Below are 26681 nucleotides of genomic sequence, written 5' to 3' on the forward strand. Positions count from 1 at the left end.
GATCCTCCTGCCTCGGCCTCCCAGAGTGTTAGGATTACAGGCGTGAGTCACCACGCCTGGCCTGTTTATTATCTTAAGATACTAAATTTGGAGGTAATTTGTCATAAGCAATGGATAACTAATATAGGTGGAAGGACAAAACTCTCGGCTTGGAAGCCCAATACGTAGAAGCCAGCTTCTTTATGCCTCTGCTCTTGAGAATGCTATACCTATTTAAACAGAATATGAGAACTGGTGAATTCAATGAACCACCTATAAACAAAGTAGAACCATGGCAATGCAGGTCTCCTGCTGGGATTTGGAGGGAGGTCACTTCTATTAAGACTGACTATCTCCATAAGTATAGAAACATGATTTCCTCATAAAAAGAAAATGGTCATGAAGACTTTATAATAAGAATCATCTAATTTAAGTGGTAACCTAAAGGTCTTTCTTCCCTCCCAAAAAAGCCAGGATGTATTATTCATTTAGGGCTTCATCTGTGAGGTTCCTTCCTTCATCTGTGAGGTCCAGAGGTAAACCACCTACTGGACTCTGGCTTGGTCTAAAAACAATTCTATGAGGCATGACACAAAGGTATCATCTGTTGTTAATTTATCGCATGCCTTATGAAATCATTTTTAAAATTCTGATTTGGCCAAGCACAGTGGCTCAGGCCTATAATCCCAGCACTTTGGGAGGCTGAGGCAGAAGGATCCCTTGAGCCCAGGAATTCAAGGTTTCAGTGAACTATGGTCACACCACTGCACTCTAGCCTAGGCAACAGAATAAGACCTTGTCTCTATAAAAAACTTAAAATAAAATGCTGATTTATGGAGGTCAAAGTCTAATAGTGGTGGACTCGAGGAAAAAACTGCACCAAGCAGCAAGGAAGTCCTTGCAGAGAAGGACAAGGGATTGGATAGCTGCTGTATTATACAGCTAACACTCCCCAGAAATACTAGAAACATGTCCTCTGGTTAGGGGACCACGCGCAGAGCTTTCTTGCCCCAAGACGGCAAGAAAGGGGAAAATAGCATCTTGATACTACTTAAGCTCTCATGTTTTAAATCCACTCCCCACTGTTCAGTAAGGAAGCCAAGTTTTCATATACAATAATAAGGATTAAGAAGAGCATACTGTTCTGCTCACCGACGGACTGACTAGCTGCTAGTTGGAGTCAGATTCCATAGGATGCCAAGGCCAGTGTACAAAGAATGAAAAGCTTCATTCCCAAAGAATCAAGCTCCCCAGGGTACAAAGAAGTCCTGAGCAAGTTTCTTATGCAAATTACAGCGCAACTTAAGTTTTTCCAAGAGTATGTGAGACGAAATTTGGAGTTTAATTAAAATCTGAACAGGGTTACATTAAACAAACAAAAAATACTTTTCTGATTATCAATTTTTGAGACTCAGAGCATCCCCAAAACATTGGAGATCCAGCTTATTCCTGAGAGACTTCAACCATCACAAAAGGTTTTCACTCTTTGAACTATTCACATTTGTAGCAAAAAACCAGAACAAAGTTCTGCAGACATCCTTCCTCTCTTCTTTCTAAATGTATTCACAAACAGGGTCTTTTCATAGTTCAAAAGAAAAACAAACAGCTTTCTTTCTTAGCCAATTGGCCTGTTACTCTCACCCTGGGATGTGATTTCTTAATAAGAGGGTGCAGGGCACCAAACCCAACCAGAAATTCCCAGGACGCTAGGGGCTACTTTAGTTGTCTTTCTATGGGGGGAAGTCACTCTCCTGAGATTATTGTGCCAGTCAATAGTCCCAGGAGAAGTGGGGAGGAGGAATGCAAAAGCAAAGGGGTAAGGAAAAGAATGAGGCTTTCATGGACACCCGTAGCAAGGCAGAATGGTCCAGCTTTACAAATCGCCCACTACAAACTCCAAACATGCACACCCAAAACTACAGGAGGAAGGAAGGAGCTCCTAAGGGACTTGGGGAGACGAAGGATGGTAACATAGAACAGCAGACTTGCCTATGGACACTTCTCACCTTCCTAACACTGGAAGATGTTTCATTAAAAAGTTGCTGTTCAAAATTGTACTGAAAACATATCTAAAAATAGGTCTGTAGTCATCTTAAAAATAAAAGGCCACTCCTCAGATAAGAGGAGTGACAGATATTAGCAGATACCAACACTTGAGGTATCTTTGATGTAAATTTGAAAAATGGCCTGGCAGAGAAAAGGAAAGGAAGGAGAGAGGAAGAGAGGGAGGGAGCAGGGGAGGACGGGAAGAAAAGAATGGGAAAGGCAAGAAAACTGGGAGGAACACATTTTAAAGCCCATGCTTATCTATCCCAGCAGCCAAACAAAGCAGGTCCACAAAGGAAAAAAATATAGTTATTTTCTAGGAACATTCTGAAAATCAACTTTAAGTTCAAAACATAAGAAACTACAATCCAAGAACAAATATCACAATGCTCATTGGACTTAAAAATAATTACTGAGACTTGGTACTCAAATGGGTCAACACTGTTCAGAGGTCATTCTTAGGTACTGTCTGGCAGAATACTATGATCAGGCCTAATGCACCAAGTGGAGGCCACAGTGCCTCTATTACTTGGCATGGACCTGCTTTGGGAGCAGACAAAATCACCTAGATATCTCGAAGTACAAAAGGACTCTCCCAGCAACAAGATGCAAGGAGGGAGGAACGACAGAAGACCAAAGCTGGTTACTGAGGGCTCCCTTCTGATGTAGAGGGTTTAAAAGTAAAGGAATGGGAAGACATTCCTCCCAGAGCAAAGAAGGGAAGTGGACCTCAAAACAGTGTCACAAGGTAAGCTACGAGAGTTACACAAACTGTGCTGTCCCTAAGGACAAAGGTAAAAGGGAAAGCAGCTCTCTTTGTATCATATCTCCCTGATGATTTTAAAGACTCCAAACCAGACGCTCACAGCACTGAACCACAGGTGGGATACAAGGAGGAGACACAGAGGGTAAGGAACATGAACGATGATGAACCCACCACACCTCTGTATCCCTTCCCCAGACTTCCCGGCCATGCAGTTGTTGGTAGGTTGATATCTGATCTGAGATAAATTTGAAGGGGTTGGTTCTCAATAAAAAATGACCAGGGAAGCCACAGTTTAATGTTTTCCTCTATGGGCTGCTTAGCTCTACAGAAATACACCAAGGGCCTTCAATCTAGTCTGTCTAAGTGGGAATGGGAACAGGAAACAGGGAGAAGAATGGTCAGATGACACTCATCTTCCCATCATTTGGCACGCAAGGGAGGGGGAGGGGAGGTGGAGACTGCAACGGGCCTGCTGGTGCTGCCTCTTCTTTTCGTTATTGATCCTATTGGCAAATCAGGTACACACAAGTATCAGCGTTGCTGCTTTTCTTCTAATCCTTGCAGGAGAGTCAGATGTCCATCTCAAACTGAGCATCATCCCCTAGTTAGGACAAATAAAATGAAAAGTTTGTCACACACAAAAAAAGTGAAAGAGTTTTTATTGTCATTCTCTCTATATGAGATGCAAAAAATAATTCAGACTGTCCCACTCTCTGCTACCTTTAAACAATTATTCTGTTTTGGTTTGGCTTGTCTCAATCTGAAAAAGAATGGCAGTCCCATCACTCATGGGGAGAAAGGACACAAGTGAAACCTTTCCAAGTGTCCCTATGTCCACAGGATGACCAAACAGCAGCTCCTGGGGGAGCTCTCTGCTATCCATTAGGTGAGCACATTCTTCTGGACGCTTTGACCTTTGGCCCTGCTCTGAATTGACACTTTGTCCATTAAAAATTCGTTTGGAATTTGACAAAGCAGAATGCTGGCTCACGTCCAGGGGTCACCAAGTGCAGGCCCTGAGGTGTACTTCAGGAGCTGTCCATTCCCACCTCACCATTCTGCTTCAACAGAGATCAAGAGGACTCATTACTAAAGGGGGGGGGTGTTTATGTAAATATTAGAGGCAGTTCTGGAAAATGGGGGAAACAAACCATACTGCTTTCCCCTACACCATAAAAAGGACATTCTTCTTGTAAGAAACAAGGTCTATCACCTGAGGGTAATGGAAATGGGGGCTATGAAATTGTTCTGTTTTCTGTGTGTGTGTTACTCTAGTCCAACAAAGCCTAGGCCAGGTAGTCCTTAAGGCATGCTTCACCGAGTCATCTTTGGGGTTTTATCATTCTGACTCTGGACAACTCAATTAGATTTGATTATGATTTAGAACTCAGGGTTTCCATAAACCTTTGGGGGAGGAGGGGGAACCTTAGAGACACATAGTTGAACATCAGTTATAACTGAAGCATCAACATTTTTTCGACCTACAGCAAACAGACATTCAAATTCCAGGAACCACCCTCTTGGTCCCCAGAACTGTCATTCTCTTACCAACTGCATGCTTCCTGTCATGATTGTTCAAGTTGTTCAAATTGTTTACTTCTACTTTGGAGTCTTCAATTAAGGTGCCAGGGCTAGTGACTCCTGGGATATTGGGCAGATGGCAGGGTGGGGTCTGAGCCATGGGAGAATTGCGACGATCCAACAGAAATTTTCGATCATAAATGATTCGAGTTCCTAGAAAACAGGGTTGAAAAGAGTTTGAAACAAATTAAGGGGCTACCAACATATAATACTACCCAGAAACTCAGTTCAAATTCTATCTAATTCTACTTTACGGATTTTATAATTAAAGCCTAAAGGATAAGCTGTAACTTCCCTGCTTGTGAGCAGGTTCCTCTGTCACCTGGAATGCCCTCTCTTCCCCTTCTGTTGGGGACACTCCTGCTTATCCTTCAAGACTCAGCTCCAACATCACTTCCTTTGTGAAGCCACCCTCTCCTCTTTTTTAAAAACATTCTTTCCCCCTGTTTTACTCAACACACATCACCTACTATAGAACTCCTGTTTATCTGCCTCTCTAGATAGACTTCAAGTTCCTTATGCCAGGGTTACGTCTTATTCATATGTGACCTAGGTCCTAACATTAAGATCTTCAAAAATAAAAGTTTTAAATGAAGGAATAAACAAGTATGGGAAAAAACAGATAACCACCTTTAGGTTAAAGGCTTTCCAAAGAAGCACTGAGACTGACATTTTTCCCAGACAAAGCTATAGTAGAAGCTAGAATTGGAAGCCCCTCTCTATTCTACATAACAATCCAGTAAGTGCTACCTGAATATTTTAAAAACGATAGTTCTGAAGAGTACACTTTAACTAATAAAGAGTTATGAAAACCTGCTGCTTACAAATGGCCACAACAGGAACATTAAAAGGTGCTCAATGTCACTAATCATCAGGGAAATGCAAATGAAAACCACAATGAGATACTACCTCACACCGGTTAGGACGGATGTTATCAAAAAGACAAGACATAACAGGTGGTAGCAAGGATGTGGAGAAAAGGGAATCCTTGTACACTGTTGGTAGGAATGTAAATTGGTGCAGTCATTATGGAAAACAGTGTGGAGGTTCCCCAGAAAATTAAAAATAGAATTGTCATATGATCCAGCAATCCCACTTCTGAGTATATATACAAAAGAAATCAAATCAGTAGCTCAAAGAGGTAACTACACTCCCATGTTCGTTGCATTATTCGTAATAGCAAACACATGGAAACAACCTAAATATCTGCCAATGGATGAATGGATAAAAAAAATTTCGCACACACGCTCGAGACGCGCACACACACACACAGAGGAATATTATTCAGCCACAAAAAAGGGAAATTCTGCCATCTGTGACAACATGGATGAAACTGAGGGCATTATACTAAGTGAAATAAATCAGAGAAAGACAAATACTCCATGATCTCACTTTTATGTGGAACCTATTATAAAAAAGTCAAACTCATAGAAACAGGGCATAGAATGGTGGTAGCCAGGGTTTGGGAGGTAGGAGAAATGGGGAGATGTTGGTCAAAGAGTACGAACTTTCAATTATGAGTAAGTTCTGGGGATCTAATGTACAGTATGGTGACTACAGTTAACAATACTGTATCATATACGTACTCGGAATTTACTAAGACAGTGTATCTTAATTGTTCTTACCAGAAAAAAGTGGTCACTATATGAGATGACAGATGTGTTAGCTAACTTGACTGTAGTAATTATTTCATAATATATACATTTATCAAATCACCACATTGCACACCTTACATTTATACAATTCTATTTGTCAATAATCTCTCAGCAAAACTGAGGGGAGGTGGTGGAAGAAAACCTGATGCTGTCTATTCCTTTTGTCATGGTCTCCCCAAGGTATTTATACTAATAGCTTAGGATATAAAACTAAGTGACAATTAGAGATGCCTGCTGTTGGCCAAATGTAGCAAATGCCTGGAGCTCTGCTGCTGATTCTAAGACTATGGCTGGTTCAGTAAGAAAGAATGTAGTGACCATTTAGAGAAATCTGTTAAAGGAGGTGAATAGCAGCCCAGCATATTTGCCAACCCTGTCCAAGTAACAAAGGGAAGTACTCATGTGGAACTATCTTGCTAGCACCGAGCTTGAGAAAAGAAAAACCTGTTTTAAGGGTTTAGGCATTCAAATTAAAGGCAGTATTATATGTAAAAGTATAATTATGTACAAAATCACCAAGCTTAAAGAGGTAGAATCTAAATACTATCTGCTGTAAATGTTTTTAGATTCTCAAGTGAACAAAAAAGGAACACTGCTGTCATATTATAATAGGGAGAGTCATGTTCAGACAGATTTCCTCAAACAACATGTGATAGCTACATCCCAGGAAACAGGAGAACAACCTAACACATCTATTTGAAATGTGAGGAAACAAGTGGAAAAAAGTAAGGCATCTACTACAAGAATAGAAACTCCAGAGTCCTTCCAAAGAAGAGACAAATACTTAAAGAAATAATACCAATATTAAGCTAAATAGTTGGGAAATGAGTTTACAAAATCAATGATTTTCTTGGGATTAATACCTGCCTGCAGTGGTACCATCACACTTTTGCACATAATGCTAATAAGTAATTTCCACTCCCCTCATCTTTGCTTTAACAACTAGAATTAAGTACTAAACATATTTTTCTCTAGACAATACAACAAAATCAGCTAATCGTAGGAAAGATCGACTTAAGTGTCTCAGAAAGAAAATGAACCCAAATGTCCTCAGATGGGCATCTATTAGCACATGAAGGTATTTCAAAACAAAACGTTTAAGGCCTTCAAACCAACTCCAAAGGATATCAACTTTCTTTTTTTTAATTTTTATTTCTGCATATTATGGGGGTACAAACGTTTAGGTTATGTTGCCCTTGCCTCCCCCATTACTATCTAGTTCTGCTACAACTACACTGCACAGTCATATTTTTAGTTTATAAGAAATGAAAATAACTGGATCTCAGCCTCTCTATAATAAAGGAAAATATTGTGCCATATTTGGTACTAGGACAGTATTTTTTGGGTTGTGACCTGTAGATACCGCCATCAGATTCACCTGGGACGCTTACGACAATAGTCCAACTGTATCAGAATCCCTGGGAGTAGAACTGGAAATCCATATTTTCAAGCTCCTTTTATGGAACATAAGTCATTCTTACGTTCATTAAAATTTGAGAACCATAAGACCGAGAGAAAGAACCCAACTTCATCCTTCCAGAATCCCAGTAACAGTGGTTTGAGAATAGATGAATTAGTAAGACATGGATGGAAGGGGCTATGGAGATCATTTTGACAGATGATGCTGAGACCCAGAGCAGTGCTAGCCAGAAAAAGAACTGGACTAAGCCTGTGGTGTCCAGCACTCTTCACTCTACCACAGTCTCAATGATCCCAAGAGCTGGAGTGAGCTGTCTAAAGTGAAAAAGGTAACTGCTACTCATATACATATAAAATAAGAGCAAAGAGCAGATGGTTTGGCAAGCAGTTTATACAACAGGGACCACCAAACATTTGCCCTAAAGCACTGCTTTTCAGTGGAGGTGTGGGTGGGTGGGGATGATGGTGGTGTTACTGCCCCCTAGGGAAGTGTTACAGAAATGGGTACAGGTGGTTTGTTTTGGTTTTTGGTCTAGAAGTTGGACAAATCCTGAGTACTTGTGTATTTTATAAATTACTTAAGCTTTATATTTCTTCTTGTATGACAGAGAAATAGATAGTTTTAAAAATTATATTAATAGGTTATATAATCTAAGAAATTCTCTTCCCATTTTTTACTGTTAGATTTAGGAGCAAAGACCCACAGCCCATCTGTGACTGGACCCAAGACCGTGACCTCAGCCTTCGCAGAAAAGCTTTGCATGTCTCCCTCCTTTTTAGAAAACCTGGGGAAGTGTTGGAAATCACCTGTTCCTGGTTTGAGGATGATACAAGTCTATGAGCCTGTTTCAAATATCATTTTAGGACAAGGAAAGTAGAAACTTACCTTCACCCCCTTTGCTTTGAAAAATAAGAAATAGAGTAACAACTCAAAAAGGCTCGTGGAAATTATGAGGAACAAGGCATTCTGAATAGCAGAAAACTTAGTTCAACAACAATTTCAATTATCTTGGATAGAAATATTTCTAATATAGATTTAAATCTTTTATGGCCTTAAACAGAACACAATTCAACCCTTTCTTGATATATCAGGGTCATTATTATGAAAATCATTTATTATACTATGTTGTGACCTGAGAAGTCTCAAGCTCTATTCAGTTGATGCTCTGTACAGCTGAACATCACTATACAGAAATCAGGTGCCCAAGGCCATGCTTGTGTCCCCCTACCCCACAGTTTCCTGTTTCCTTCTCCCTGTTAAACTAAGAGCTTCCTTTTTTCCAGGCTTCTACCACGTCTCAGTCAGCTCAGGCTACCATAGCAAAATATGCAACTTAAACAACAGAAATTTATTGTCTCACAGTTCTGGAGGCTAGAAGTCCAAGATTAATGTGCTAGCATGGATGGTTTCTGGGGAAAGCTTTCTCCCCAGCTTGTAAGTAGCTGCCCTATTGCTGTGATGCGGGCAAGGGGGCTGTACAAGCTCTCTGGTGTCTCTTCTTATAAGGGCACTAATCCCATCACTAGGGGTCCCACTTTCATGACCTCATCTAAACCTAACTCCTAAAAGCATACAAATTTTGGAGAGACAATACAGTCCATAACACAACTTTTACACTTATTCCAACTTGGCACTTCTAATCTGTTGGGTTTGGAAATCAGCAATCTTCTTATTAGAATGCTACGTGAAATAAGGGCAGATAAGGCTGAAAGGGGCCTGATGGCTTTCCAGTGAACAAAGGGAAGGAGCTTTAGTGGATGGACTTTGAACATCTGTGTGACATCCTCACTTTTGTTCATGGCTAGATTTCATAAGGATGAGATTTCACTGTGAGATGTTCTTATATTCAATGTGCAAGTTGAAACCAGATAATTCTCATTTCTGTAGTACACCAACCTGGAAAATTCTGGAGATGAAGTAGTGAAAAAAAAGCAAGGATAGAAGTAAGCTTTCTAAGTTATATATTAGCAATAACATATGCATTAAAGAATTGTAATGAAACCAACTAGGAAATAGGCAGCAGAGATTCGGCCTAAATATGTGAGGTATAAGAGAAACTTTGAAGAACCACTATGACTTTGCCTAGCCGAAAACAGTTTTTTTACAGCTTTATTGAGATGCAATTCATATACAATTTGTCCATTTAAAGTGTATATAATTCAGTAGTTTTTAGTATATTCACAAAATCGAACCACTGCAATCAATTTTAGACATTTTCATTACCTGCACAAAGACCTCTACCGCCCCTCCAACCCTATGCAATCACTAATCTATTTTCTGTCTCTACAGATTTACCTATTCTGGCCATTTCATATAAATGGAATCACACAACATACGGTATTTTTGTGACTGGTTCTTTCACCTCCATAATGTTTTTAAGGTTCATTCATATTATAGGACTTATCAGTAATTCATCCCTTTTCATTGCCAAATAGTATTTCAGTGTGTGTGTGTGTGTGTGTGTGTGTGTGTGTGTGTGTGGGTGTGTGTATCACACTTTATCAATTCAACAGGTGATGAACATATGAGTTGTTTCCACTTTTTGGCTATTATGAATATTGCTATAAACATTCATCTACAAGTTTTTGTGTGAACATACATTTCCATTCTCTTGGGTATATACCTAAGAGTAGAATGGCTAGGTCACATGGCAACTCTACCTAAACCTTTTGAGGAACTGCCAGACTGTTCTCCAAAGTGGCCACATCATTTTACATTCCCATCAGCAGTGTGTGAGGTTCTAATTTCTATACATTGTAACCAACACTTGTTATTATCTTTTTTTTTTTTTTTTGAGGCAGAGTCTCGCTTTGTTGCCTGGGCTAGAATGCCATGGCTTCAGCCTAGCTCACAGCAACCTCAAACTCCTGGGCTCAAGTGATCCTCCTGCCTCAGCCTCCCGAGTAGCTGGGACTACAGGCACATGCCACCATACCCGGCTAATTTTTTCTATATATTTTTAGTTGTCCAGCTAATTTCTTTCTATTTTTAGTAGAGACGGGGTCTCACTCTTGCTCAGGCTGGTCTCAAACTCCTGAGCTCAAACAATGCACCCGCCTTGGCGTCCCAGAGTGCTAGGATTACAGGCATGAGCCACCATGCCTGGCTTGTCTTTTTTGATAATAGCCATCCCTAGTGGATGTGTTTTCTCACTGTGGTTTGATCTTAATATGCATTTCCCTGATGGCTAATTATGTTGAGCTTATTGGCCATTCCAACATACATCTTCTTTGGAGAAATGTCTATTCAGATCTTTTGCCATTTTTCAATGGATTGCCTTTTTATTATTAATTATAATAGTTCTTTATCCCTTATCATATGATTACAAATATTTTCTATTCTGTGGGTTGTCTTTTCATTTTCTTGACTGTCGTTCTTTGAAGCGCAAGTTTTTAATTTTGATTAAGTCCAGTTTATCTGTTTTTTTTTTTCTCTGTCTCTCTTTTGTCGCTTGTGCTTTTGGAGTTATATCTAAGGCCATTGCCTAATCTAAGGTCGTAAAGATTTACATTTGTTTTCTTCCAGGTGTTTTGTAGTTTTAGCTCTTACATTTAGGTCTTTGAGTAATCAAGTCCAATTTCCATTTTTTCGTGTGGACATCCAGTTGTACCCACATTTGTTGAAAAGACTATCCTTACCACCACTAAATTGTCTTGGCACTCTTGTTGAAGATCAATGGGCCATAATTGTGAGGGTTTATTTCTGGATTCTCAATTCTATGCCACTGATCTATGTCTATCCATATGCTAGTACCTACAAAGGCGTTGGTGTTATAGTGGTTGGCATAGCTGCCTTCCATATGCTAGTACTATATTGTTTTAATTTGTAGTAAGTTTTGAAATCAGGAAGGGAAACGTTAAGTCCTCCAATTTTGTTTTTCAAGATTGTTTTGGATATTTTAGATCCCTTAAAGTTTCACATAAATTTTAAGGTCAGCTTGTCAAAGAAGCCAGCTGGGATTATGATGGGGATTGTGCCTGAATGTGTGGATCGATTTGGGGAGTACTGTCATCTTAACAATATTAAGTCTTCTGATCCATAAACATCAAATGTCTTTCCATTTATTTCAGTCTTCTTTAATTTCTTTGAACAAGGTTTTGGAGTTTCCAGAGTAAAAGTTTTATGCTTTTCTGATTTAATTTATTCCTATGTATTTTATTATTTTATGCTATTATAAATGTGATTGTTTTCTTAATTTTATTTTTGGATTGTTCTTTGCAAGTATAAGTACAATTTCTATATGGATTTTGTATCCTGCAAGCTTGCTAAACTCACCTGTTAGTTCAAATAGCTTTTTAGTGCATTCCTATAATACATTTGGTCTTGAATGCAAATACAACAAATAATTCAGATGACAAGACACAATGAAGAACTAGGATCTTAACTAATGCTGCTAATGTTCTCAAATGTAGCCAGGGAAAATACGACTACAAAAGCATGGCATTTTAAGTTTTTGCATTTTAAATCACTGCAGGCTAAAAAAATTTAACTGTAGCCAGGATAAAGCAAAAACGGGGAATCAACTTGTTAGTGACTAATGATTCTATGGTGTAATTCAAAAGCACCTGACCATTCAAAAACCAAAACTATTCAAAGGAAAAAATTAAGACTCACTATGAATAAAATGCCAGAAAAAATCTTTTATTTCCTTTGTTGAATATTATGTTTATTGTCAAATTAAAATCTGGCCAGGTGAGGTGCCATTTGCCTGTAGTCCTAGCTACTCAGGAGGCTGATGCTAGTTCGAGGTTACAGTGAGCTATGATCCTGCCACTGTACTCCAGCCTGGGCAACAGAGCCAAGACCCTGTCTCTAAAACAAACATACAAACAAAAAAACAAACCGAAAAAACCTAAAATATTCAAGGTCTCTTATACATGTGCATGTATAGACATATATTTTCTGAAGTGAGAAATTCCTAGTAATTCACATTTCATCCAAATTCCCTGCAACATTCATGTCAGCTCAATTTAATGTCAACTAATACAGCCACAACTAACTAGAAACAAGTTAACCTTAAACTCCTAAAGAAGGAAAACAAGAGATCGAACAAGAAATCTATAGCTCACATATAACACAATATTAATATGGGACATGATTTTGATCAATTAATAAAGTGTTTAAAAAAGAAAAAGAATTTATTAACCTTGACAATGGAACATTTTCCTTCCAGTTAAAGCTGTTTAAGAAAAAAATCACAATATTGTATTATATATGCTGTTTACTGATTTTCAATGTTTGCAATCAAACTATAGTAAAAGCATAAAAGAATTATAGTTAAGGAAGAGTATGTAAATGTTACAAACTCTGATATAAAAATAATGTAAAGATTGATTTGCCAGGGAAGAAAAGGCAGGAGGACAGGTGGATAGCATAATCTTCTATAGTGGAGAGTTAAGATTGACAGGTTGAGGAGACACACATTATTTACAGTTTTAAAGGTGACTTCCAGAAGAACCGAAAATGACAATACAATTTACAGAAATTGGTAAATGGAGAGGGGATGGGAAATGAGAGAAGAAAGTAGTAACAGTGTCCATAATATTGTCTAATGTTAAGAAATCAAGAGATCAAGGTATACATATATTTACAGCAACAATGGTAGCAAAAGCATTATAAACAGAAACTGTTCAAAGTGATGGTCTGTTAGCATTTTATTTTGCATTTTATGCTCTTCGATATTGTTCAATTTTTCTTTTTCTATTTTGTTTCAAAATGTGCATATTGTACTTGGTCTTCATGTTTAGATTTCAGAATAGGAACCTATATGTTGGGTATTTATAAATTTTTTTCATCCCTTAATGACCAGATATTAAATCTAATACCCTTGATTTAGTAGTTTCTAGATACTGACATTACCAGGAACGCATGGGAGTAAAACTGAGTCACTATGATAGAGAGGAGGAAAAAACCTTTCTACTTTTGGATCTAAGAACTAGTGATTTTCAAACTGCAGAAAACAACAAGGTGAACGAATGATGTCTAAAATAATGCTTGCCAAGATGGCGAGTACAGAAACAGGTCATTCTAGTATAAGGGTCTCTTTCAAGGCTAAGTAGCTTAGTTTAAATGATAAGTAATGCATGCATCAAGCTTATGTATAACTAAGAAATTGTGTAAGATGAAATAAAACCACCTAAAGAAAGTCTGCTATAACATGGTTACCTTACAGAGTAGTTGTTACTATACTTTTAGTGGGTCCTCCATCATAAAAATTCTGTGTAACTAAGTCTGCTTCCAGAATTAGAATTAAGCTTTCACTCATGCAAATAGCTTGGAAAAAGAGTAACTTGTCCAAATTGCACAGTTTGAATAAGCTCAAGACAAACCCTGCAAGAAGGCTGAGATAGACCTATTTAATGTACTCTCATACAATAATGTCCCAAACAGGAGAGGAGAATATAAAGTCAAACAGGGCTGTCCTCATGGGACTTTCTCCGTCAGAGAGGAGAATCTTTCCCAGAAAACCCCTAGCAGACTTCCCCAACATCTCATTTAGCCAGAACTGGTTCAGCTGCCCACCAGACCAAACACTGAGGAAAAGTCATGACTGGCTTAGAGTAGTTACGGTGTATATCCTGGGGCTTGGCACACTGACACTTAAAAAAATGAGGGAATCTGTGATAGCACGGAAGCAGCAGCAATGGCTGTTGGGCAGGAAACCAGCATCAGCCACATCTGTGTTTAATATTTACCTAAATTTAATAAATATTACATAAATATTAATTTAATCAAAAGGGGTTAATTTGAAGATTAAATTGGGAGGATGGAAGGTAGAAGTATATACATTGGGAGAAGGGTGTATATAGCAACTAAATCCCATAGCAGGAAACTAACTTGTTAATATCTGGAACTGAGAAACAGCATTAAATCATGTTATTTAGAAACTCAGAGGTAAACATTAGCTACAAGAGTTTAAAATGGTTTCTCTGGAAGTGGAAATGGAGATGAGGGGACAGGGCATGGGAATATTGCCTTTTGTTATTAGCTTAATGGTACTATATGACTTTTAAAACTCTGTTACTTTCATAGGTATAAAAAAGAAATGTAATTCAAAAAAAAAGCAAAACAAAACAGTGACTACATGAACCTTGAAGACATTGTTTTAAGTGAAACAAGTTAGTCACAAAAGGACAATTATTATATGGTTCCACTTACATGAGGTACGTAGTCAAATTCATGAAGACAGAAAGTATGATGGTGGTTGCCAGAGTCTGGGGGTGGTGGTGTTTAATGGGGAGTTATCATTTAATTGGCATGAAATTTCAGTTTGGGAACATGGATGGTGGTGATGGTCGCAAAACAATGTGAGTATATTTAATGCCACTGAACTGTATACTTAAAAATAGTTAAAATGGTAAATTTTATGTTATATAGGTTTTACCACAATATATTTTAAAAAACCAAGGGGCAGGTACAGTGGCTCACACCTGTAATTCCAGCACTTTGGGAGGCCAAGGTGGGAGGCTCATCAGGACTTCAAGACTCTGTCTCTACAAAAAAGTAAGAAAAAGTAGCTGCGCATGGTGGTATACACCTGTAGTCCCAGCAACTCAGGAGGCTGAGGTGGGAGGATCGCTGGAGCCCACGAGTTCAAGGTTACAGTGAGCTATGATCATGCCGCTGCAGGTTGGGTGACTAAGGGAGACTCGCTGTCTCTTTAAAACAAAACAAAAACCTCAAGAGACAGTGTAAAAAGAAAAAAAAGAAATATATATATATATGGTTATATGTATACACACACACACACACACACACACACATAAATGAAACTAAAACATGTAATCCCAATAGTCTATTAGGAATTCTTGACAATTCTCCAGCTATGTCTCATGTAAGGGCCCACCAAAAGATCATAAATACATGTAAGAGGAACAAGTAGCAAGTGTTTCTAACGCACTCAGAAAAGTCTGTGCTGGTCTCTCCCTTCCCCCCCCCCCCCATAATAAGAAGGGAAAATACAGAAAGGACTTATGAAGGTGGTAACACATCTGTGTTTGACTGACTGGATTACAGAACATTCATGAATGAATTTCAGTTTTAAACTACATCTATTCTTCATGGAGGCTCTGGATGAAGAGACAGACACCTAAAAAGCTCTGTAGCAGAAAACGCAGAGGAAACTAAAAGCTGCCCAGCCCAGTATCCTCCAGGGAGATTGGTGGTGGCCAAACCACATTCATTGTGCATCACATCCCTGCAGTGCTAATAAAACCAACGGAGACAATTTTTCCATCAACAAAAGGCACAACTGGAGCCTCAAGACCTTGTAACTCAATATGACTAAATTACTATAGCAAATGGAAGACATCCATGGTTTTGTGAAAAATCTACCCTACTGTCCTTTGATTAACTCTAAGTCTCAATAATTGTGAGCAAAGATTGCCAAGATACTAATTTCAAAGGATGGTTCCCTGTCCTGTCACTTAGGACAGTGGTACCCAACCTTTTTAGCACCACAGACCTGTTTCAATGGAAGACAATTTTTTCACAGAGGACGCGGTTGGGGGATGGGGGGAGATGTTTTCTGGATGATTCAAGTACATTACATTTATTGTGCAGTCAAACCTCTCTGCTAATAATTATCTGTATTTGTAGCTGCTCCCAGAGCTAGCAACACTTCCTCAACTCCACCTCAGATCATCAGGCATTAGATTCTCATAAGGAGTGTGCAACCTATATCCCTCGCATGCACAGTTTACAGTAGGGTTCAATGCTCCTATGAGAATCTAATACCACCACTGATCTGACAGGAGGTGGAGCTTATGCAGTGAATCAAGTGATGGGGAGCAGCTGTAAATACAGAGGAAGCTTCACCTGCTGCTCACTTCCTGCTGTGCAGCCTAGTTCCTAACAGGCCACTGAGGGATAACAGGGTCTGTGGCTTGGGGGATGGGGACTGCAGACTTAGGACTCTTCCATATTAGAACACACACCCAGGCTGAAAGAGAAGTTGATAATGACTATGTTCCTATTCAGAAAGTCCAATGTTAGAAAAGGCCTTAGAGAGCATCTCGTGGAAACCTCTCGTTTCAAGTGAAGAAACTAATGTCCATAGAAGCTAAAAAAGTCTTTGTGAAAGGTCATATAGTGACACAGGAGTCATGATACAACACAAACAAGATAGGTATATACTTTAGGCAAATCTGGTTTTTTTGAGTTTAAAATACGTTGAATCAGATGTTCTTTAAAGTTGGTGCTAGATCCAAAATAGTATACAAACCACAAACTACCCTTAAATAAATGTCAACTGACTTTCTAAGTCTATATAGCTTTGACCATCAGAAAATGTGGGTCAAAATAAAGCACATCAAATATGCCCACCTCTGTTTGGGCTAGAACATTCACCTTGAAATAAATTTCTCCACAAGAAATGCCTGGCCCCGATTCCAAGAAAATGCAGGTTGGATCTGCCAGGTTGCTGACTGCATCCAGATTAATTCTTTCAATTAGATTTCACAGATGTTGTGGTTAATTAAGCCTGTCTGTAATGCTAATAATTAATGAAAAATCACTGTAATTGTATGGGGAAAATACTTAGATTCAAACCTGGTTTCCATTCCAACTATTTGCTTCTACCCCACCCCCAAGTTTACTCCTTTTGGGCACTTCTTAACAAATAAAAACAATGGATTATCTATCAACATCTTCTACTTTTCCTTACAGTAAGGAGCTTGAACTAATCCTATTGAATATCATTAGTCTAGGTTACTGTTTTTATCTGCTACTTATTCATAATAGTTCTAGGAACTTATCAGACCAGAGAATAGTTTCATTTCAATGAAGAAGCAGGCCAACACCTAACGTGGACAGTCTCTGATGACAAGATGAGCTTCTCTGAGGACCTAATGATTAATCACAGCATCTTAAAATGAAGAACTTCAAGCCTTTCAAACTTTCTGATAAGTACCTCTTAGAACCTAAAAAGCAATGGTCTATCTTCACCAGTAAATAGTCAGCACTCCTGCTATAAATAGCAGATCATTGCTATTAATAAAAAATTAAAACTGAATGAGGTATTACTTTGATACCAAAACTAGACAAAGACATCACAAGAAACATAAAGACTAAAATCCCTTATGCGAAATCCCCAACCAAATACAGACAAACCAAATTCAGCAACATTTGAAAAGTATACACCAAACCAAGTGAGATTTATCCAAGGAATGCATGGCTGGCTCAACATGTGAAAATCAATTAATGTAATACATCATATCAGTAAAATAAAAACCAAAAATCACACGATAATTTCCACAGATTAAAAAAAATGCACCTGACAAAATCCAACACCCTTTCATGATAAAAACACCCAACAAACTAGGAATAGAAGGGAACTTCCTCAACCTGATAAAGGGTATCTATGAAAAGCCACAGCTAACATCTTACTTAACGGTGAAAGACTGGATGTTTTCTCCCTAAGATCAGGAACAAGGCAAAGCTGTCCATTCTTGATGTCCACCACATCTATTTAACACCATACTTCAGGTTCTAGCTAGGAAAATGAGGCAAGAAATAGAAATCAAAGGCATTCAGATTGATAAGGAAGAAATAAAACTATCTCTATTCACAGAGGACATGATCTTGCAAACAGAAAATCCCAAGGAATCCACAAGCATTAAATTGTATTTTCCAGTTTATCCTTGCTTGCTGAGGTCTTTACTTTCTATTTTTTAGAGACAGAGTATCCCCCTGTCACCCGGGCTGGAATGCAGTGGCATGATCACAGCTCACTGTAACCTTGAATTCCTGGGGTCATGTAATCCTGTCACCTCAGCCTCCTGAGTAGCTGGGACTACAAGTGTCTTCTAATTTTTCTTTTCTTCTTTTTGTATTTTTTGGTTGAAAGGGTGGGGAGTAAGATGGGGGATTCAATTTCCTTTTTTTTTTTTTAGACAGAGTCTCACCACTCTTTGTTGCCCTGGGTAGAGTGCAGTGGCTTCATCGTAGCTCACTGCAACCTCAAACTCCTGGGCTCAAGTGATCCTCCTGCCTCAGCCTCCCTAGTAGCTTGGAATACAGGTGAGCAGCACAATGCCCTGCTCATTTTTCTATTTTTAGTAGAGACGGGGTCTCATCCTTGCTCAGATTGGTCTCAAACTCCTGAGGTCAAGCAATCCTCCCACCTCAGCCTCCCAGAGTGCTAGGATTATAGGTGTGAGCCACCATGCAGAGCCCTAATTTTTCTTTTTTTTTTGTAGAGATAGGGTCTTGCTATATTGCCCAGGCTGGTCTCAAACTCCTGGGCTCAAGCAATCCTCTTGCTTCAGCCTCCCAAAGTGCTGGGGTTAATAGGTGTGAGTCACCACACCTGGTGGTTTTTACTTTTTTAAACTATTCAATGAAATGAACAGCTTCTGTTTGTCAAGGTATTTGTCTTAGAGATCCGTAATGTTATTTGGATATAAACACTCAAGATTTCTGAGCTTTTGGCTTCAAGCTGTGGCCTGAGAACCATGTGAAGGGGGCCTTTAAAAACTACTTACACATCAGACAGATACTGGGTGTTAAGGAGCACACACGTTTTAAGAGTCCTTTACAAAGCAAAGTACAATGATAAACAGATTTGAAAATGGTCACCTAGGCCTTACCTGTTGACTACAAGTCTCAACTGACTTTTGTTCTATTATAAATGGAGCAAGAAAAATCTTTTAAGCATTAATTTGAAGAAAAATTTCTTCTGCCATTCACCAACAAACTGTTCTCCTGCTCAGACTCCCTTCCTCCCCAACCAGAAGAACTAGCTTTCTCCACGTTAACTTTACCCCATTTGAACTTTAGACATGCATGCGCGTGTACACACACACCCAATTAATCGAGCCTACATCGTCTCTAAACCATCCCAAATATCTCCTTGTAAGATTTTCTTTAAGATTCTGATCCTCAGAACATCTCTGCTCTTCCTTCCTATTTCATTTAACAAGCCTCAGAAGAGCTACAGGGAGCTGTACACAGGTCTGTCACGCATGCTGCACTATCACCCTATACTCTCTTCCCTTGTCGGATCACATCTGGCTTAGGTCAGGCAGAGGCGCTCCCTTCCACACAGTGCACTGCCCTGAGGATGAGTACTGCTGCCTTCCCAGGCTCAGAATTCAGACCCTCAGCAGCAAAAATGCACCCAACATAAAAACTGAAATACATCCTCTTCAATATATACGATGGCAGCTGATGAATACGACATTAAACCTAAATCTCCTACAAAATGACAATACATTCATTTGTGTCACTCTGAGATAAGTAAATGCCATCTTTCTCAACCACAGACAAAGTGACTGAACACACTTCATTATGTTTTTCATGTACTTCTCACATATAAGTCCTCTGGCTAATAACTGAAGTTAGAGTCAAATAAGTACATTTGTTGGTTCAGAAGTTACTGGCCTAGAATTAACTCAGCTCAAGGTCGTCAAACTAGAAATTTTATAACATGGTCAGAAACTGGCCTTCCTTCCCCATATCTACACACAGAGCTCCATTCATTTTTCCCAAGAAAAGAACCAGATTAGAAAGCAAGTCTGCCCCCAAATATTCTTACTTTAATCTAATTCACTCAAAGTGGATTTATTTTCCCTCTTCCCGCCTTCTCCTTTATTTCCAGACCCTTCCAACGGCCTTCAGGTAATTCTGCCCCAGTGAACCAACCACAACAACTCTCCAGCTGGCAGAGGAAGAGCTACGGCATAAACAAGATTTCAGATCATCATAGTTAGTTCCCCTCTGTTGCTCTTGTTATGGCAACAGCATACTTTTCCACAGCTGATGAGAATGTTATGCAGGAAAAGAAAGGCTAAAAGAGGTCTCTATGCTTCTGTTCATTCCCCAGAGCACAATTCTCTCAGAAGACTTTGGCACCTAAAAAAGAAATAAGGTAGCAGAAAGAAGTCTATTAGTAATAGCTAGCATTCCAGAGGTAGAAAAGTCTCTTTAAATGACTGAAAACTTCCTTTCCTAGTAAGATAAGTTTTTTTTAGAGACAGGGTCTTGCTGTCACTCAGGCTGGAGTGTAGTGGCCCGATCATAGCTCACTGTAACCTCGAACTCCTGAGCTCAAGAGATCCGCCCGCCTGGGCCTCCCAAAGCACTGAGAGTACAGGCATGAGCCATAGTGCCCGGCCAGATAAGCATTCTAAGATAGTGGCGGAAAAACCTGAAATAGTGATCAGGATACTAAATTTGAGACTACCCACTGCATGACTTGCTAACAAGTTACGTAATTTTGCTGGGTCTCAGTTTCTCTCAATTATAAAATGAAAGCAATAGGTTCCTTCCAGCTAACTGGAGTGTTATAAAAATAAAGCTAACTATAGTAACCTTACCTTCCTCCATTGAGGCTAGAAGTGCTTCTCAATGGAAGAACCAAATATCATCCCCGCTCCTCCATAGGCAGAGAGGAAAAAATAAAATTCAAGGGCATTTTGGGGGGACCTGGAATTTACTCAACAAAAATTTCCCTCTTCCTTAGTAATGAGAAAAGATATTCTTCTAGCAATACGAGAAATCAAAGACGCTACAGCAAGCGTGTTTTCACCCACTTCTCATTTCCCAAACCACCACAAGAAGGCAATTTTGAGAAACCTCAAGGTTAGGCTATATCCTCTGCTCCCCAATGAATAAAGGACTCTTAAGTGGGGAGAAATAATAAGTTCACTACGTTGTGAATGTCCCTGCCCAGTCTGACCATTTAGGGCATTTAGCACATCAAATGTTATCTTGAATGCTCTGACATGCATGTGACACTCCAGAAGTTCCAGGCAGGAAATACTAATCCTTCCCCTTCCCACAAAATAGAGATTTCCAATACAAGCCTACTGCCTCTCATTTTTCTAAATGTTTTCAAGTCTGAAATACATGTTAGCACTTCGGCTCTATATAGTTTCAGAACTAAAAATTTTATCTGTCTCTCCCTTCCCTCCAAATCAAGATTTTAAGCCTGTTCAGAGCAAAGATTGCATTTCTTATTTTTGTCTGTTGTCCCTTTTTCTGCAAAGCACTGCACTGGGCCCACAAAACTCGTAGAAGATACCCAACCACATTAATTCAGGAGGTGACCAAATAACAACAAACTATCTCACCCCAGCTGAGAGAAATAAAATTACATAGTGAAGGAGAGATGAATGTAACAAGAGAAATGTACAAACCAGAGGGCAGAAAATTTCCAAAGGGGTAAAATTAAATCAATACGTACTGAACACCTAAACAGCATTGAGTTAATTGCTAAAAATGATCAAATCCAATTGCAACAGTGCTATATCCTTATAAGCATATTAAGCAGGCTGAGCATGGTGGCTCACGCCTGTAATCCTAGCACTCTGGGAGGCCGAGGCGGGCGGACAGTTTGAGCTCAGGAGTTCGAGACCAGCCTGAGCAAGAGCGAGACTCCTGTCTCTACTAAAAAAATACAAAGAAATTACCTGGACAACTAAAAACATATATATAAAAAATTAGCCTGTAGTCCCAGCTACTTGGGACACTGAGGCAGTAGGATTGCTTGAGCCCAGGAGTTTGAGGTTGCTGTGAGCTAAGCTGATGTCACGGCACTCTAGCCCGGGCAACAGAGTAAGACTGTCTCAAAAAAAAAAAAAAAAAAAAAATTAAGGAAGTCCTTCTGTTAAAAATCCAAAGATTACAATGGGCTCTACCAATAAACACAGGTTTAACACTATAAATTAGCCAAGTATTAAATCTGAAACAAAAAATTGCGTGTGTAGAAACTATTTGGAAGCAGGTTAAATGATATTTGAGAAAGCAGTGGAATTCTGTGTGTTGGGAGGAGTGGTAAATGAATCAGTATTTCTGGCAGAATCTTTACAAGCATTTTAGGAACTAATCCAGGCTATGAGAAAGGCTTCTATCTTTAAAGAAATGCTTAAAGATTATGCCTTTATTTGAAAAGCATCATGGCTTGGCTGTTTGAAATATGCCAAAAGTGTCTCTCTGTGGCTCTTCCTTCAGAAGAATAATGATTAATACATAGCTATAAGTTTAGTTCCTGCCCCAAATGAATTATAGCTGAGGGCAGTTGTTACTGTGACATGTGCTTTGCACTGCTGGAAACACAAGCATTTACTGACCAATACCTCAAAGAATTCTGGAAGCTATAAATCCCTTTCCATTACCATGTAAAATAATATCCATTTCTCAAAAGCTACCAGTTCAAGTTCAAGACAACTCTATCTCAAGCAGATTCTGGTCTGCCAAAATCTTTCATAATTAAAAACCAAGATCTCAGCATGCTCAAACACAGGGACTGGCCTGTGAACAGATCAGATGAGAGGTTTCTTCAATGAGGTAAGCAACCTCACTAGGAACTCCACTGTTCTGCAAAGTTAAACGCTTCCTTAAACCCAGCTCCCCATACATATTTATGAACTTCTCCTGCCTGAGTCATTTTAAAGTCTTCCAACACAGTCTCCCCTCCCCTAGAGTGGCCTGGCTGGATACCTCCATAAAGCTCTCTCCTAGATTTTTATCCCTTGGCGTTCGCAAGGCGGTCTCCTTACTCCACAGGCCTTGCTGTTGTGCAACCAATTCAGGGATGGCCCAGGCCTAGCTGCACCGGATTGGTTGTAGTACAACTCCAGAGCCCTGCCCACAAAAATGAGGCGAGCAATCCTGTAGACTGCAGGGGCTGCCAGCGAAATCCCCACCCTCTCTAGTGAAAGGCCACCCCATCACCAAAAGAAGGCAAAGTTCTGAAGTTGAAAAGGAAGCCCCGTTCCCTTCAACAGGCCCCTCAAAATCTCTTTCCAGTCTCCTCCCTCTGGAGAACAGCCCAGTCAGGGGACAGACAACCTTTGAGCTCCCTTTTCTCGTGACCAATCTACAAGCTTCACCTCTACCCCAGTGTTACTTGTAAACAGTTCCTGGTCCTATGTTGAAAAGCACTGCTCAGGAACTTCCTTCTGCACCGCCTCTCTCTAGAAGCCCCTTCCCCAGGATCAAACAACCCCACCCAAGTAGGGGGTCCTGCTTAACCATGCCCCCTTCAATCCACCTCCAAAGCCGTCGCTGCCAAAAGAAACACTATTAAGGCTGCCAGCGCTCTACCACCCCCACCTTGGCTATTACTTGAGCATTATTTTATCACTCTCTCCTCCTGGCCGAGGGACTCCCCCCTCCCGCGGGGCCTCGTCCAGCAAAGTAAACAATGCTGTCAAAGCAGGATAACGTTGGGCAAGACTCCAGACTCCGCATTCCAGCCTCCTCCTGGTGTTCTAAAAGCAGCAAACCAAGCCACCGCAGGGTCCCAGGAGCGAAATCCTTTCCCCAACTTGCTTTCTAAAAAGGCCCGGAGTCAGCTCCAAAATCAAGCGTTAACATGCACTATCTGCAAGAGTTAGAGGTAATGCAGAGTGAAACGCAAGGCCAAGTGTAGCCACGGGAAGCAGACGAAGAGGGGAGAGAAAACTGGGTCGAGTGAGTAAACGGGCCACGAAGTGAGAACAAGGGCTCTTCGTCGCGACAGGAGAGCCACGTCCCCGAATGGGGCGCGCGCGGACTCGAGCTGCGAGCGACAGAGAACGCGAAGTGAAGGGTCCAGAAAGCGCGGGCGCGGCCCGAGGGCAGCGTTCCCGGGGCTTTGGTGGAGCCGGGGGGACACGCCGAGAAGTGACAGAGGACCGTGGCGGGAGACCGGGACGCGGCGGAGGGCTGGCCGGCGCTCACCTCCCGGTGTGGTGGAGAAGAGCGTCCCCCCGGGCGTGGTGCAATAGTCATGAGGTAGCTGCGCGGCGTCGCTGATGGGCACGGTGCGGGTGGGGATGGCGCGGCTCTGGCTGGGCTGGTGGCCGCTGCCGGCGGACGAGGACATGGCTCTAGGCGCGGGCTCTTGGCTTTGTCCGGCGGGCAGGCGGCGGCGGCGGCGGCAGGGCCCGGGCTGCTCCGGCTCTTCAGGCGGGCGGAAGGGCGCGCTCCGCTCGCTCCTCGCTCGCTTCCTCTCGCTCCCTCGTCCCGCTCCGCTCCCGCCGCCGCCCTCTCAGCCGCCGCCGCCGCCGCCGCCCGATCCTCCGGCCTCCGCCAGCAGCCTCAGCAGCAGCAGCAGCGGCAGCAGCGGCGACGACGACGACCGGAAGCGGGCGAAGGCGGGAGCCAGAGGGAGTTCGGGGAAGCGGGCTGTCCGGAGGTGACGTCGTCGGGGGCGGGGCGAAGCGACGGGGGGCGGGCCCTACCGAGGGGCGGGGCTCAGCCCCGGTGGGCGGGAGAGGAGCCCGAAGGAACCAGGGTGAGGTGTTGGTGAGCCAGGCGAAGGGAGGCAAGGAAAACTCTGGTTGTTTTAATTGTCTATCAGTACTACTTTACTTGAGCTGACTTCAGTTTCTTTTCCATTCCTAGCCATTAAAATCGTAATTTTACTTTTAATTGTTCATTATTATATATAGGCAATGCACGCACGATGCACTGCCTTTAAAAAATCAAACAGCAGAAAGGTTTATGGTGCCACTCTCTCCCAGTTCCCAGCCCCCTTTCCAAGGGCAACCACTGACACGTTTCTTGCGTCTCCTTCCAGGCACCGTCCCTATATACACACATAAAGCAAGATCTAAATAGGGAAAGGCAGAGACCAAGAGCCACCCACCCACGTCACAAGGATGTGTATTGTATGAGAAATAAACCGAGGCCAAGGAGAGGATTAAGACCACGAGGTACCTGAAAAATCTAGATCTAGAACTCCATTCTTTCCTCTAAACTTTTTGGTCTCCGTGTCTCTTTACATTCTTGAAAATTATTGAGAATCCCCAAGATCTTTTGTTTGTGTGGGTTATATTTATTGATAATTACTCTATGAGAAATTAAAACTGAAAAATTTTTTAAATGTTTATTAATTCATAAAATAATGATAACCTATTACATGTTAAAATAGTCATATATTTTTGTTTAAAAAATTGTATTTTCCAAAACAAAAAAATTAGAACAGTGGCATTGTTCTACATTTTTGCAAACGCTTTAATATCCATCTTAATAGGAGACAACTGGATTCTCAAGCTGTGTCTGCATTCAGAATACATTGTTTCCATTCAAGTATGTAAAGAAAACTCAGCCTCACACAGGTATGTATTTGGAAAAGGTGAGGCTCACAGGCTCCCCGGGGCTCTCAAAACCACACTTTGAGAACCACTGTGCTAAGCAGAACTGCTTCTGCCCACAACATTCCCAAGATGGGAGTGGGAAGAGAATCATGGATAGGATCAACATAGCTACCATCATTCCCATTTTGCAAATGGGAAAAATTTAGGCTAAAAGAGGTTGAGGGTTTAACCCAAGTAAAACAGCTATTGCTTCACTGCTTAGAGGGCCAAACAGGTGCTTGACAAGGACATAGACAAAAGAACTTACACAGAGCAGGATGGGTCAGGACATGACATGATACTGATTTTGTGGTAAGTGTCCCAAGAATTCAGAAAGAACAGTCCCTCATCTGTCCTGCAGTCTGGAGACCCAGAGCTGCAGAGGACTAAGTTTAACCTTGAAAGACTCTACGGCTTTGGATGTGCCAAGAGAAATAGACATTTCTCTAATAGCAGAAGGAAAAGACAAGATACTAGCTTATGTTTGTGTAGAGCTTACAAAGGGTATGATGTATAAAGCACATCACTCCTTGATCAGCCTTTACAGATTTTGGGGATGTTCTGGGGACAGCAGGGAGACCTCTCTGGCCACAGCAAAGGGGGAAGACGGTAGAAAAAGTTACACACAGAGGATGGGACTACAGATGGGATGAAATGAAATAAATGGAGGCTGCACCAGAGCACAGTTCCAAAGTTTTGCAGACAGAGAAGTATTATGTACTTTTTATTCACTTTTCCAGGCAGCCTGGAGAAGTGAACAGAGCACAGGTTTTGGAGACATACAGACTGGGTTTGAATCCCAGCTCTCTGTCTCTCTTTCCTTTGGGTTTACTTTTTCTACTTGTTTCTAAGCCCCTGTTTTCCATGTTAGAAACGTTCCTGACTTGCCTTGTGGTCTTTGTCTATTCATAGTTAAGCATTAGTGAGGAGCTAAAGGTCTTAAAGGAAGCTCTGATGGGGGGCGGGCATGAGAGGGCTTGTCTCAGGATGGGGTCCTCTATAGGGTAATCAGATCCAGACCAGTCACTTCACTGGGGGGCTCCCAAATGTCGAATGTTCCTATCTATGGATGTTTTCTCTTTTGCTGGTCAGTGTTCCCCAGGAAGCATTCTCCATTTTCTGGCCGGTGGAGTACAAGTCTGTGTGCCAGGCTTCTGAGAGCCAAACTG

General features: G+C 40.9%; 1 protein-coding gene across 1 annotated transcript; it reads right to left on the reverse strand.

The window, feature by feature from the left end:
- Positions 1-1298: 1298 nt before the first annotated feature.
- Positions 1299-24559, reverse strand: EIF4EBP2 (eukaryotic translation initiation factor 4E binding protein 2). The gene is made up of 3 exons (XM_012659010.1): positions 24113-24559; positions 4340-4525; positions 1299-3392 (listed from the first exon to the last, which is right to left on the reverse strand). Exons 1-3 carry the CDS (start codon positions 24255-24257, stop codon positions 3361-3363), a joined length of 363 nt encoding a protein of 120 aa, XP_012514464.1. The 5' UTR covers positions 24258-24559; the 3' UTR covers positions 1299-3360.
- Between the last annotated feature and the right edge of the window lie 2122 nt (positions 24560-26681).

Source organism: Propithecus coquereli, unplaced genomic scaffold (genome assembly GCF_000956105.1).
Source record: "Propithecus coquereli isolate 6110/MARCELLA unplaced genomic scaffold, Pcoq_1.0 Scaffold117, whole genome shotgun sequence".
Lineage (NCBI taxonomy): Eukaryota > Metazoa > Chordata > Mammalia > Primates > Indriidae > Propithecus > Propithecus coquereli.